This window comes from Cucurbita moschata, unplaced genomic scaffold (genome assembly GCF_002738365.1).
Source record: "Cucurbita moschata cultivar Rifu unplaced genomic scaffold, Cmos_1.0 Cmo_Scf00014, whole genome shotgun sequence".
Lineage (NCBI taxonomy): Eukaryota > Viridiplantae > Streptophyta > Magnoliopsida > Cucurbitales > Cucurbitaceae > Cucurbita > Cucurbita moschata.
In genome coordinates, this window is record NW_019268530.1 from 4,676,129 (window position 1) to 4,690,133 (window position 14,005).

General features: G+C 35.9%; 2 protein-coding genes across 2 annotated transcripts in view; one reads left to right on the forward strand and one right to left on the reverse strand.

The window, feature by feature from the left end:
- Positions 1-8,508, forward strand: part of LOC111452490 (fanconi-associated nuclease 1 homolog) — an 11,548-nt gene extending 3,040 nt beyond the window's left edge. Inside the window, exons 4-15 of the mRNA XM_023093255.1 lie at positions 1,562-1,666; positions 2,589-2,847; positions 2,930-2,992; positions 3,690-3,764; positions 3,851-3,966; positions 5,141-5,211; positions 5,303-5,390; positions 5,488-5,628; positions 5,703-5,911; positions 6,841-7,114; positions 7,245-7,478; positions 7,896-8,508. Of these exons, the coding sequence (XP_022949023.1) occupies positions 1,562-1,666; positions 2,589-2,847; positions 2,930-2,992; positions 3,690-3,764; positions 3,851-3,966; positions 5,141-5,211; positions 5,303-5,390; positions 5,488-5,628; positions 5,703-5,911; positions 6,841-7,114; positions 7,245-7,478; positions 7,896-8,342 (2,082 nt within the window). The 3' untranslated portion in view covers positions 8,343-8,508. The remainder of the gene's footprint in view (positions 1-1,561; positions 1,667-2,588; positions 2,848-2,929; positions 2,993-3,689; positions 3,765-3,850; positions 3,967-5,140; positions 5,212-5,302; positions 5,391-5,487; positions 5,629-5,702; positions 5,912-6,840; positions 7,115-7,244; positions 7,479-7,895) is intronic.
- Positions 8,509-9,354: 846 nt separating this feature from the next.
- On the reverse strand, positions 9,355-13,756 carry LOC111452808. Its single transcript, XM_023093707.1, has 6 exons — positions 13,560-13,756; positions 12,822-13,405; positions 11,022-12,221; positions 10,842-10,912; positions 9,694-10,310; positions 9,355-9,613 (listed from the first exon to the last, which is right to left on the reverse strand). Exons 2-5 carry the CDS (start codon positions 13,383-13,385, stop codon positions 9,962-9,964), a joined length of 2,184 nt encoding a protein of 727 aa, XP_022949475.1. The 5' UTR covers positions 13,386-13,405; positions 13,560-13,756; the 3' UTR covers positions 9,355-9,613; positions 9,694-9,961.
- Between the last annotated feature and the right edge of the window lie 249 nt (positions 13,757-14,005).

Sequence of the window (14,005 nt, forward strand, 5' to 3'; positions counted from 1 at the left end):
AAAAAAAAAAAAAAAAAAAACAAAAAAACAAAAAACGAAACTGAAACTCCAGATTTAGGAAATTACTGAGTTTCAATATCCCCCACCTTTGTTATGTAGATATCATCCATTCTAACTGTGAGAATGTAACCGTTGTTATAGTGATCTTTTGGTCATTATATTGGATAATCTTCCCCTGTTCGAACATAAGGTATTGCCACTGTAGCCTCAACAAATATAGATTATGACATTATCATGAACAAACCGTGGGTATGAGAACATGTCAAGATGACATATGATTGACTGACAGCTTGCTAAGTTCAGAGTCGTACCAAGGAAGTGTTTATCCCACAAGTCAAATTATTCTTCCTTACTTTTATGCACTTAAATTTTGGAAAATGTAATATAGGGTGGATGAGATTAACTCTTCGCTGTCATGGATCTGGGGCCTAAGCTTCTTGTAGTATGTAATGTGTCATGATGTGAGCAAGCGATATGGACAAGTCGTTTTCTGATGGCAGTTGGAACTATTTGGCAGTTAACAAGTGTATCAGTGTTGCAGTTTCTTCTACCTACCGGAGGGTTTGTACAGGGTGTAGCTCTGAGTGACTACGAGCTATGAAGCCCATGTAAAGTAGTATGGCTATCAAATATCTCAAATAACCTTTGTTTTTAATTTGAGTTGTTTCAATGCAGACTAATCTCATGGTAGCTATTAGGTCCATCATTATGCTAGGTCAATATTTCTTCCTCCTATCCTCGTTAATATTTTCACATTTGCAAGGATTAGGAGCTCGGGACATTTCATGCTTCTTGATTACTTATGCCCTGTCAATAGTCCTCTGAGAAAAAACAAAGATACTGTCTTCTAAACCCTCTTAGGCTGGAAAATGTCCAAGTCCAACTAAAGTCTAAGTATAAGTATATTTCTTGATAGAGAGAATTTCCATAGGAGTCTTACAGATATACCCTTGGCTTATTTCTGGCTCCATGTACTTCACTGGCCACCCAGTCCCCCAATTAGCATGCAAATTTTAGCAGGCTTATGTACATGAAGCCCGGCTCTGTTCACGAAAACTTCTCAGGTTAGGCCAACTACAAGAAGGTCGCTTCTCAGCTTATGAGTCATTCTTTAAATGGAGGATTCTCATTGCTACAGCTGGAGGGCCTGCAATACTAGCATACTCTGCTTCCGACATTTCCAACTGCTTTGGTTGAAAAAGAATGTAGAAGATTGACTACTTGAATATAGACTTATCCGTAATAATTAAAGCAAATAAACTGACTGTTAACAGGTCTAGGAGAACCATTGAACCTGTTCAACACTTGTAATGAAACCGTAAAACTAGAAATACTAAAACACACTTGGATAAGGAAAGACACAATAATCATGCAACTCCTACTGTCAAGAGGAAGTCATCTGTAAAGCTGTACCATGTGAATTAATCCGAAAGAAAAACTTAAAGCACTAGAAAACAAAGAAGATTTTTACTCCTAACAGCTACTAGGAACTCTGGCTATTAACAACACACCTTCTACGTTTTCTTTATTCATTAAAATAATTGCTGTCCTTTTGATATAGGTTATTTCTGAAGATTCTGGATGCTACAAGATGCTTGGATTTCTCCCACGTGAGTTAGCTAAGTTTTTGTCTCCCCTAATTGAGAAGTATTGCCTAAGCTTTAAGGTACTTCTTGGCCTACTTGACACTTGACAATTCTCATGCATGCAAATTTGTGGCATATGTTTTCAAATCAGTTTCCAGTATAATACTCTAATATGCGGAGGACAAAATATTCAAATAAAGGAGAAAACAGGTAGCGAGTACATTGAACATTTCTTTGTTGAAATACAAGTAGGAAGTATTAAATAAGTTACCTCATTATTCTTAAACCAATACTTTTTTCTTTCACGATCTGGTAATGAGGGAGAATGCAATTAATACCAGCCTTTGTAGGTAACTTTGAGAATTAAATTCTATTAGGAATATGATGTTTGCCCTGTTCCCTTGCCTTAGAGGTGTTGACATTAACTGCAAAGTTAGATAAAATAACTCTTTAACAGAAATATTACTATTATAATTTTCTTTGTTTCTTTGTTCCCTATGTGGGTTTGGCCTTTGTTTTTCTGTGACATTTTCCTAGACTCTTATTTATCTGAGTGGAAGCTAGTTTTGTCATAATAGTCATTCTGCTTTTTCAAGAAGTAACTGAGAAATTTATCATTCCAATGACAAAAACAATTAATTATACCCCTCTGGCTAGCTTGGTAGGACGTCTTTTGGCTATCAAGATGCCAACAATTATATATTTTGACTCACTTTGCCCTCTCCCTAAATGGAGATTTGGGAAGTGGCGATGTTTAATGCCTCTCTGTGTGTGTCTGTCACTAAGCCTTTATGTAATTATGGTCTTGATTTTGTTCTCTTAGATTAGAGTCATTTGACGTAACTGTCAAATTTCCATTTACTTTAGGGTTTGTTTTTTTTCGTATGTCTTTATATTCTTTCATTTCTCTGAATGAAATTTTGATTTCTTACCTAAAAAGGCTTGTATCATAAGTTTCTGCCGGGATGAGGGGAAAATGAGTTTTGACCTTGATTCTTTCAGGGATTTGTGACAACTGCTCCCAGAAGTTCTGTTGACGTTGTTCCCATAGAGGTCATGTGTGACAACATCAATTTACTTGATGAGAAAAATTGTGATGTTGAGTTCAAAAATTTATGGACAAGAATTCAGCAAGCAATTGATTCAATGAAGAATTTCACACCTAATGCATTGAAATATCAGAAGAACTTTTCTCTTTTGATACAAGAAGTTTTACAGGGTTACTCCCATTTGTTGTCCGATGAAGAAAATCGTTTTCTAGGTATCTTTTCGAAGTTATTTATCATCAATTATCCAGTTTCTTGCAAGTTTTTCGAGTCTTTTATGGATTCCGCCTTGGGCAGATGTATTCAATTCACTATCAGATGATAGTCAGAGGCTCTTTATCCGGCTTTATATGCGTAAAGGTTTGTCTTCCTTCTAGTTTTCTTTGTATTATACCATCATTTGCAATTTGCGTGTGATTCAGTGTAGTACACAAAAGAGGACCATACTGGCTAAATTTTGAGAAGGCTATGATGCATAACAAGAATTTTTACAGGTAAATAGAACGACTATGGGTTGGTCTTGTGGCCATTATAGTCGATGAAAATAATGAAGGGTTTAGAGGAAATAGCTTCAAACTATGGTGGCCATCAACCTAAAATTTAATGACCCTACAAGTTTTTTTTTTACAATCAAATGTAGTATGGTCAAATGTTTTCTCCATCATATTTATGGAAGTGTGCGGATGTTGCAACTCTCACTGTTAAGTCGTTAACCTTGTGATTCAGGCATGATAAAGTTAACATGTCAGGGAGTAGCTAGGATTAAATTAGTCTTCTTCATAGATAAGGATTTTCGTTCTTCTAAGCTTTTGGGAACAACATTCCATCAGTAGCATAATGGCACAGATACAATTATAAAACAGGATAGCTGCTCTCTTTTTCTTTTGGTTATTGACTGTTAATTCACAAAAAAGATATGGATAAGCTATTGTTTTCTTGTTCTATTGGCATGGTTTTCTCTGTGCAAGGGCCTTCAATACACCATCATACTTGTTTTTCCATCTTAACTTTTACTTATCTATTCAGTTTGTCTTCATGTTGTTATTTTGTTTTATAGGACCATGGTTTAGGATGTCTTCTACATCATATAAAGAAGTATTGGATTCTAGACAGGCAGTCAAAGAGCTCTCAGGTAAATTTTTTCACCGATATACACAATCATTCTTGTAAGTCTTGAAGTTGAGTTTTGGTTCTGTCGCCTTCCCCGTCCACCTTCAGAAGCAGGTTATCTATGTTGCTTTGATACAAATGATGCTGATAACACTGACATGATCCAGATTTTGAATCTTCTCACTGTCTCTGAGCTCCGTGAAGTCATGTGCATGCTTAAGAAGGTTTGCTATTATTAGTGTCCTTTTCTCTATAACTCATTAGTGGGTACATACATCCTAGTGATTTGAAGAGTCGAATAGCACCCTAAGTTCTTATGTGCATGCTTAAGAAGGTTTGCTACTATTAGTGTTCCTTTTTCTATTACTCGTTTGTGGATACATCCTAATCATTTTGAAGAGTTGAATGGCACCGTAAATTCAAAATGTTGTTTAGCTGTCTACGTAGGCCATTTGAACATGTCCACAAGGGGAAACTAGAACCAATGGTGTAAGATCTTCAGACTTCATTACAGCAACAATATTGTTATTTTGTATATTATCAATTGCTTTTTCCATCATATGAATATATGTTTTTCTTTATATTATGAATTAAATGTGCGTATAAATTTATGTTAAAGTCGGCTTTCCAGTGATCCAAAAATCCACCTCATCGAAGTGATCATCTATAAAATTTGAGTTATCAGATCCTTATTTTTTCTAAGAAAAAAAGGAAACAAGAACGTTGTTTGGTCATATTGAAAAGTTGCAAAAAAAGAATAATAAAGTCTCCCTTCAAATAACAACAAAGCACCCCGACAAAGAGAAAAACCATTGAAGAATGACTTGAAAACATGCTCCTCTTAGAACTATTTCCACACTAAAAATCGAACCTTTTCGACGAAAAACACTACCACGCAATACTACAAGTTCCTCCCAGCCACACCACGATTACTTAAAAAGAATTGAAAAATCTCTCCTAAAAGCTCAAGTCCTCCACCCTTCAAGAAGAAGCCTGAAAATTTTGAAGGACTCTATAAAGGTAAAAGAATATGGTCATGAGTATTTACAAGAAGAAGCTTGAATTCCGAAGCAGCAAACTCAAACATTCTTATACTACTCCAATAAGAAGCCTGTCTTCATCCAAAGCCCAAAAACTCTAAAAACAGTAACGGAGCCAACTTCGAGTTCCCTGGTAAACCAAGAAGATAATAAAAGGAAATTTATTTCCACCAGTAAGAAGTTTCAAATCAAACCATTGAAAAGGTGATTGAACAAATAGCAAGTTGGATCACTTAAGTCTGAAATGGGTAACTGTTGAATTCAGGCATGCTCAGGCCTACCATCAGTTCACTCTCTAGAATTTTGTACTTTTGCATGTTTGTCTGATGTTTCTCCCATACTTTTGTTGAGGCCTCAGAATTGCAGTAGCAGCATGAGAAAGGATGATCTTGTTGCCTCTCTTTTGGCCCCCTACAAAGATGGACTGTGGTACATGCCTTTTGTATGTGTGTGTGTATCAAAGGTATCAACTATGCTGTATTATTAGGATCTGAAATTTTCTTTCCCATCATTTCTGTAGTCTACCACTTCCAGATCTAATTTTGGGCACAATTGGCATCTGCGTCAGGATATCCTCTAAAGCTGAATTGCTTATCTGGCGTGCTGAGGTAGCTGTTTTCAATTTTTCATCTTTGACATAACTTTCATCAGATTTTATTCTGACCTGTTCGTTAACGCAGAATGTCAATGTTGTTGCTTGTGCAGAGGCTTTTCTTCCTCAATGGAGAGCAGGATTTGTCAGCCTTTCTGCTTGTTGATATGGGAATAGTCAAGTATCCAACTTACAGCTGCATAATTTCAGACCAGATTTTCTTGGATCGAAATGATTTGCATGCTTATGAAGAGGTCTAATTTGTTCTTATGCTGATTTTTGTTTATCTTTGTGATATTTTTCTTTGCGTAATATTTACACGTTATAGGCCATTGAAGTTGCACAACTAATTGATGAAGCTCTTGACGAGAAGGACAACAAAATGGTTTTAAGATGTGTATCAGTTGCTAACTCGCGTGTGAAGCCAAATCAGTGTACTACCTCTGAATCAGTTCCATTCTTTTCATTCTTTACAGCATCATGGATCTATTCAAAAGTATTGTCTCTTGGAGTTTCCTTTCTCGAGCGTGAGAATAGGTAAATATAGATATTAATTTTCTGCTCCAACCCCATTCCATAAATACATGAACAGACATGCATATGCATGAATGTATGCATATACACATATATTCATGCTTTGGCCAACCATCTTGTTCTTTGTTGTGCTTGATATTTAACGTCTACTACTACTACTACTACTACTACTAATAATAATAATAATAATAATAATAATAATTAAAAAAATAATAATAAATAAAATAAAAAATAAAAAATGCAGAAAGGGTTGAATGAAGTATCACCATTCATGACATGAATTGATTAGGTTTCCTAAATGCAGTGAGAAAGGAAGTATCACCTTTTCTTCTTTATTCTACTTGAACATTTGTATTTATATAAAATCAATATGTTTGTATGGTTTTTTTTTTCCTACTTGTATTTTTTAATACTATTTCTTATTACACTTATTAGTGGAAAGTAGAATTCTGCCCTATCTCACCAACCCTGAGCAAACTAAACCGTAAATGGCACTGCATTCTATTTTATTTGACTGCCTTACCCATCCTTGCGACCCCAGCTTTTATCCCTGGATTTTCCACTTTTTGCTCCTAACTGAAAACTGATCAGTAATAAGAGCAGTCAGTTTTTTGTTTTTTTCCTTTTCGAGTTGACAAGCATTTAGAATTAGCTTCACTTCTTGTAGTTTGATGGTCAGGAGGCTATTCTATTTAGTAAATTAAATGTTTTGTATTTTCGAAGTAATTTGTGGTGTCCAGTAACCTTTTTTTAATTGCCAATTTGATAAAAGCATGTAGAAAAGGGTTTTTTGAATGATTGTCAAAAACTAGTCTAAGCATATTTTTCTTGCATAATTTTGAGAAAAATATGTTCGTTGGAAATTACTCTGTTAAATTAAAGCATGCATGTTTCTTCATCAAGACTAAAAAGGAACTTGTATTTCTGAGTAGGTACAATGATGCAGTGCTACTACTTAAGCGATTGCTAAGTTGTAACACTCCTGATGGAAGAAGAGGATATTGGACCTTGAGGTTGTCAATTGATTTGGAGCATTTGGGCTATCCCAGCGAGAGCCTGTCAGTAGCTGAAAATGGATTGTTAGATCCATGGGTTCGAGCTGGTTCAAGAATGGCATTGCAAAGGCGCATCCTTCGCTTAGGAAAACCACCACGTCGGTGGAAAACCCCTAGTTTTGCTGAGTCTATAAAGAGGAAAATCACCGAGGTATCTAATTATACATGGTTGCTGTTATTCTGAGGTTTGACATGCATGTTGGATGCTAATATCAAAGTTATTGGTATTGGTATTGGTATATGTTAGTGAATAATTGTAGCCTTACATTGCAAACAAGTAGGTACACGTTCAAGGGCGACCATTGAACCGTGAAACAGGTATGAAGAGCAGGTTTTATGGAGAAAGTGGGGATCAATGTTCAGTTGAGCAGCTTGCACTCGAGTATTATAATGGGGAGGGAGGTGGATGGCTAGGTGTTCATTCAGAAAGTGGCATTTGGTTAACCATTTTTGGGCTTCTCATGTGGGATGTCATATTTTCCGATGTCCCAAATGTTTTTCGTACAAAATTTCAGGTATGTTTTAGTAAAGAAAGCCAATTTTTCATTCTCTGATCTATACTTTCTCTTGGGGTACATAGTTTGCAATGCACACCGTAGTGTGAGCTGGTCAGTTATATTTATTTAATGGGCCGTACGTTCATGTGCTCTCATGGAAGTCAATTAAGCTCGTGTCAGAATCACATGTACTTTCAATGTGATTATAACGTGCCATGCTGAAACTATGTAGGATAAATGGTCTGGTTATGAAAATGGAGACATCACACATGGCAAAAAAAAAAAAAAAAAAAAAAAAAAAATGTATTCATCGTTATGTTCGTATGAGGACGAGTATTTTACTGTTACTGTTGTTAACTTATAAGGTTTTATAAGTTTTAAGATTTGTCTTTTCAGTTTAGAGGATCTTTAACATTAGAAATCTGTCATTTGCAGACTGCTCCCCTGGATTTTGGAACAGATAGCTTTTATTTATTGAGACAGAATAGTATAGAGTCCCAACTACTGAAAATTCAAGATGGCATGGGCGAAGAGATCCTCATTACGTCGTGGGAATCACACAAGGGAACAGCATGTAGCGGAGTTAACTGGGACCGACACTCACTAGCCGAGCTTCGGGCAGCTGTGACATGCATTGGTGGCCCTTGTATGGCTTCACTCTGTCGGCATCTTGCGCAAGATTATCGAAGTTGGTCGAGTGGAATGCCAGATTTGTTGCTATGGCGCTTTAACAGTGAGTACAGTGGTGAAGCTAAACTTGTTGAAGTAAAGGGTCCCAGAGACAGACTGTCCGAACAGCAGAGGGCATGGCTTTTGCTTCTAATGGATTGTGGCTTCATTACAGAGATCTGCAAAATCACCCCCATGCCTAAATCAGCTTAAAAGCTCGATAGTAACTTGAGCAGAAAAATCAAAGCTCTCTTCAAAGTTCTAACCAATACTACTTGAGAAACAAATTTAATTGTTGTATGAAAATTATGTCCCATGTAGAGAGAGAAAAGTTTCAGTGTAGGAATAAATGGTTTGAGGTCTCATCTTGTTGCTTACATAAAGAACGCCAAAAAGGGAATGTGCCTTATAAATTGGAACTGCATGACATAAAACTAAACACTTTTGAAACCAGTTTCAAGACAAAACCAAATTAGACTTGGATCTAGGATTTACAACTCGTCCACACTGCTGTCTTGGTCATGCTACATCTCATCTATCTAAAAATAAAATCAAAATAACTCTTCAATAATTGATTTACTCAATTTACTCGGCCAATCTAACTTATTATCAAGTTATATTTGTTATCTCTTTTAGTATATTTAAGTTTTATTTGTTATCTCTTGTAGTATATTTAAGTTTTCTAATTGATAGTCCATCTAAATGTTATGGTCTAGATCTGGTTCTTAGTCCAACCATTCACTTATTTCATAAGCTTTGATCACCGATCCTAGTGCTGGCTCGAGTTCTCTACTCGAGCCACTGCTACCAATGTGACAAACATCATTCTACAAGTGTAAATTTTCTAGTACCCAATAAACTTTGGGTTCTTGGGTATCGATAAAAGTCTCAAGGTGTTCTAATAATCATTTACCTATTTGCTCTATTTATACTTATTATAAATCTTGAACTCGAATGTAAGACTCACTCTTGGTCAAATACGGCCTATCTACTAAACACTCTAGCAACCTAAAGTAATACTCAACCTGACTATTAGGAATATTCATCTCTAATTTTAGCACTCAATCAGTGAGTTAAGGGGTTCCCTTGAGTAAAAAAGTGTCGTTTTTCCTTTAAATTGTCCACCATTTGTTCATAAACACTATGTAATGAATCTTTAAAAGAAAACTGTTAATAAGGTGAAAATTGCTAACATTCTTTTTAGTTTAAGGTTAAGATTTCAACGAAAACAAAAATTTAAGGTAAAAATTGAGCAAAAATTTATACAAGTTGACAAGTTTAGAAGGAAAATCAATAAAATAATGAGAAATATACAAATGAAGAGAACATAAGGACAGCATATGGATCAACAAGAGTAAACCCCAGAAGATTAAGAAGAAGAAGAAAACTATTTGACAAGCCCTTTCCAATGGCCGACAATCATCAGGAGACTGTAGAGTTACAGAAGAATTTAGAATGTAGAGACGCCCACCAAGAACTCTATTCTGTAAGAGAGATCATAAAATAATCAAAACCAAGAAACTGCATCGCCAGAAAATTCCAAGCATTAATAATAATACCATACCTTCAAAGAGCCAATCCTTTATCCTCCGAGGAAGATCAAAGAGCAATGGAGAAACAAGTGCAATATCTTCCACCTCCCTCAAGCACAATCTACAGCCAGATGAATTCTTTATCAAAGACCCTGGTCTGAGGCCCAAATTCCAGGATTAATTAAAGTTGCCCCAACGCTCAGAGATGGATGCACCTTTTTACTGATAATGGAACATCGTGCAGTTTGGCAAATTGAGTTTTGTCAAGAAAACTATACCCAGAAAGCTATGTACAGAGAATCAGCTATTTTTTGTTTTCATACATTTCCAAATCCTTTTCTTTTTCTTCCATCTTAATACGGCCAATTTCTGTGATTTCCATTTTCGATATCTTTGTCTATTCTTCATCCACTGCATATAATTTTTCCCACGTTTGCACTCCACAAAGTCTGTTATATCATCATAAGATGAAGAGCCTTTGGGGTCTGCTAGCAAACACTTGAGAAATATCTCCCCGCTGCAAGTTTCTTCCGCTTCCTCTATGCCAATATCACACTCCTTTCCACAAGTATTATGGATGGGAGCAGTTTCCATGGATTGTCCCAAATCATCATGCATTCTTCGATGGCAGCTTTTGAGAGAATCCGTTCTGCAAGATGAAGATTAAATAAATTTATCCGTTCAAAAAGTCCCCTAATGGTAAAATGTGGTCAAAGCATTCCATTCCACCCAGATCTTAATGTCATAGTAATGTCATAAAAATGACCAATTTCCCAACTGAACTACACATGCAGCAAACAGTGCTGCATAAAGAAGAGCTAATGATAAATAATACAACTCAAAGAATCAACAAAGCTAATGATATAGAAGAGAACAATTTAATCTAATCAGCTGAAGAATTTGGGTTTACAAACATTTTTCTCATTGTCGTGCTTGAGCAATACTAAGAAAAGAAAAGCTTGAAATATTCTTTGGGCCGTACAAACTCTCTAAAGAAGAAAAACCAACTACGAAAAATAGCAGTCTAAGAGATGGGGAGACAAGAACAGGTATAAAAAAGAGAGCTGCATAGACTATGCATTTAAAGGCAACAGATAAACGCATAATCCAGAAGATGAGACAGTTTCGTTTTGTCCGTATGGAATAGTTCCAAAGATATTTCAAAAAGAGGCTCTCGTACCTCATTTGAAATGTCTGAATCTTTTTAAACTCCACTGCAACTGTTTCACTAGATTTTAGGTCTATCAAACCCTGTAAGATATGTCAATAGTTAAAAGAGGTAATTCAAAGTAGTAGTGAAAGAGAAGAAAAATTAGAAAGCACAGCAAACCAAAGTCATGAAAAACAAAATAAAGGGTACCTCTTTAGCGTTCTCAGAGCCACCTAATAATGATAATGCATCTAAATCTCCCTCTTCAAAAACAAACAAATTCAATGTTGTCATAATTGCAAGTACACAGTCTTTTACTAAGAAGTCGAACCCTCTAGAAAAGCTTAATGCCAGTAGTCCGGTAAAATGGAGGAACATCCACTTGGAATTCTTATGCCTCTCTGGATGAGATTTCATCACTTTAGATATGAGATTCTGATTTGGTAAGGAAAAATCAAATTCCTCAAAACAGCTAATGATACTCGAGATAAAACCATACTCTGTACTTGATGAAACATCTCGTAAGGTTTTAAGGCCACCAGAGTTTCCATGGTGCCTTAGACACCAAACAGCAGGCAACAATGATGAACTCATCAACTTCAATATAGAAGCAAGAAGAAAAATATCATAGTGACCTGCGTTCCGAGTCTTGTAAATTTTAGTGTCAACATCAACCTGAGAAGCCCCCAGAACTATACAATGTAGGATTGATAAAAAATCATCTTTATGTTGTTCATCAAAAATATGTTGGCTCTCCTCCACATATGAACTCGCTAAGGCTAGGAGCTCTGATTTTTCCCTAAAAAATAAACAAGTGTTTTCATACTTGGAAATAAGATTGTCAACCTTTTCTCTCCGAACCTGTTGAATATAAGATTCAAAAGGTTGCTGACCACTACTCCAAGGCACACTTGAGTTGGAAAAACAGCCATTGGAATTCAACGGGGCATCTTTCAGATACGAATTAGACATATGTCTATTATACATCATGATTGCCCTTTCAAATGCTACAAGGTACCGATCCATAAGCCTATGATCTGGGTTTGGGGATTTCACGAAAACACCGATGCCAACGACTTCAGAAACCAGTGAAATAAAATGAGCCTGGAACAATTTTGGTGCAGAGAGAATGACAGGATTTAGAAGTAATGATAAGGCCGTGGTCAGGCTTAATTCAGGAACTCTTAAATCCTCATACTGTGCCCAATATAGTCTATTGAGGAAATTATGAAATGCCTGCTCATCAGAAACTGACAGGATGAAATGAGCAGAAATCACCTCCAGCACTGTCCCAATTCCACCATGTACTAAGTTGTGCATAAATACCATTTTAGTAGTAGAAGATGTAGAATCCACCAGCATAAAGTATTCTCTCAATGATTCATGCATTAGAAGCTCATCCACAAATACCTATGAATCATTACTCCAAATTAAGTTGCTATCATTTATTAACAAACCCCTAAATGCAAAAACTGAGGCGACAAAAGAACACAAGCACATGAGTAGTAGTAATAATACATACATAAACAAACAAAAGGCAGTGTAGTATACCAAACAGAAAAAGCGTATTGCAACAAGGTGAACATTTTATGCAAGATAGTCATGAGAATTGAGTGCTAGCTGTAACTCACTCCACGAGGAATCCAAACGATATAATGTGAACGTACAAAGATTCTCAAGCTGAATGGTCGGCAAAGACAGACAACATCAGAGATCAGAGAGCATAAGTCGTAATTCTATTCTTGATATATTAGAAATGTGAACCAAATGACAAACATAACAGTGCTGTCCTTCATGTGACTATGTCCACTGAGCGCAATTGTGCAAGCGAGTTCCTTATAATATGCCTACAATATTCTCATCTAATTGGTCAAGATATAAAAATTTTAAATCATTTGAATCATGGTAATCGATAGATAATACCTCGTGCAAGTGGGAAAAGGTGAAAATGCAATAAAAAGCAGAGAAATGATATCGAGTCCCAAAAAGAGAAGGAAATTCTGTAAGAACCTCAAGGACTGCACATATGAATGGATGGCATGGATCAGAAGGTTCTAAAATACACAAGGAAGCAACAAAATTCTCAGAGACAAAGGTAGTACAATCAGGTTCAGTGATTCTGCATTCATGTAAAAAATACTTCTCCAAGCTGATAGACTCTTTCTCCTCCTTTCCACTTGTAATCAAATACAGCAATTTCCTGAGTACTGAAAGAAGAACACCGACCTTTTCCAGTACAACATTTTGTTCGAAAGCAACCAGAGTCAAGATAACCAAACAACTTCTCAAAAGCAACATAAACTCTTTAATGGAGTTCCACAAATCATTATCTTTACGAGCATGTTCAGGAGAAATGCTGAAAGAAATAGTTCTCAAGTCATAGAAAACTCGCTTAAATCTCCGATCAAGTTCTTTGAACAAAAAATCTGCGAGATCACATAAATCCCGGAAACTTTTACCGCTTCCAGACTGACAAAATTCTTTGTTCAACTCAACTAATGCGGCTTCATTTCTAGAAAAACCCAACGGTTCAGTTAAAGACCACTGAAGCAGGAGGCAGTACAAGCGTTTCATGATGGTGGGAGTTGTAAACCCTGACGACAACAAAATGTAAAAATAAGATGAGAGAAATCACTGGTTTCATAGATTAATTCTCCAATAAACTCAAAATTCAACAAACTCCAGCAGCCAGAAAACAGAGACAACCGAAAGTACTAAACAAAATGGAAATGCAAACATGAAAACTACCAGGATTTGGAAATATACTTGTGAAATTGCGTACATAATAGGGGAGGAAACTGGTAGTTCGCACAAAGAAAAACCTAAAATGGGCAGCAGGGAGTTTCCAGTGTAAGAAAATGCGTAAAGATTCAAACCCAGAGCCTCGGTGTGTGGCGTTCGCAGCCTTAAGTGGAGAGCACAACAGCGGGAAGACGAAGAACAATGCATCAGTTCCCTTTTTTTTTTTTTTTTTTTTTTTTTTCTTTCTATTTTTCTCAATTATTATTATTATTAATTTATTTATTTTAAAAAAATCATATTTATCCGTCGTACATGTTATAATAATATTTAAAATTCATAAACCTCAAATATCAAATATCCGCTATAAAAATTTAAATTGAAGAAAAAAATTGTAGACCCTTCTCCTTTAAACACATAAAAACCAATACTAACCTAAGGTCTAAGAATTTGAG

Bases quoted from the DNA above. Each gene is read 5' to 3' on its own strand.
- LOC111452808 (XM_023093707.1), bottom strand. From the start codon at position 13,385: ATGAAACGCTTGTACTGCCTCCTGCTTCAGTGGTCTTTAACTGAACCG. The intron at 12,222-12,821 runs GTTCTTACAGAA...AATGATTCATAG, and splicing joins TCATATGTGCAGTCCTTGAG to GTATTTGTGGATGAGCTTCT. The intron at 10,311-10,841 runs GTACGAGAGCCT...TTCATCTTGCAG, and splicing joins ATTCAGACATTTCAAATGAG to AACGGATTCTCTCAAAAGCT.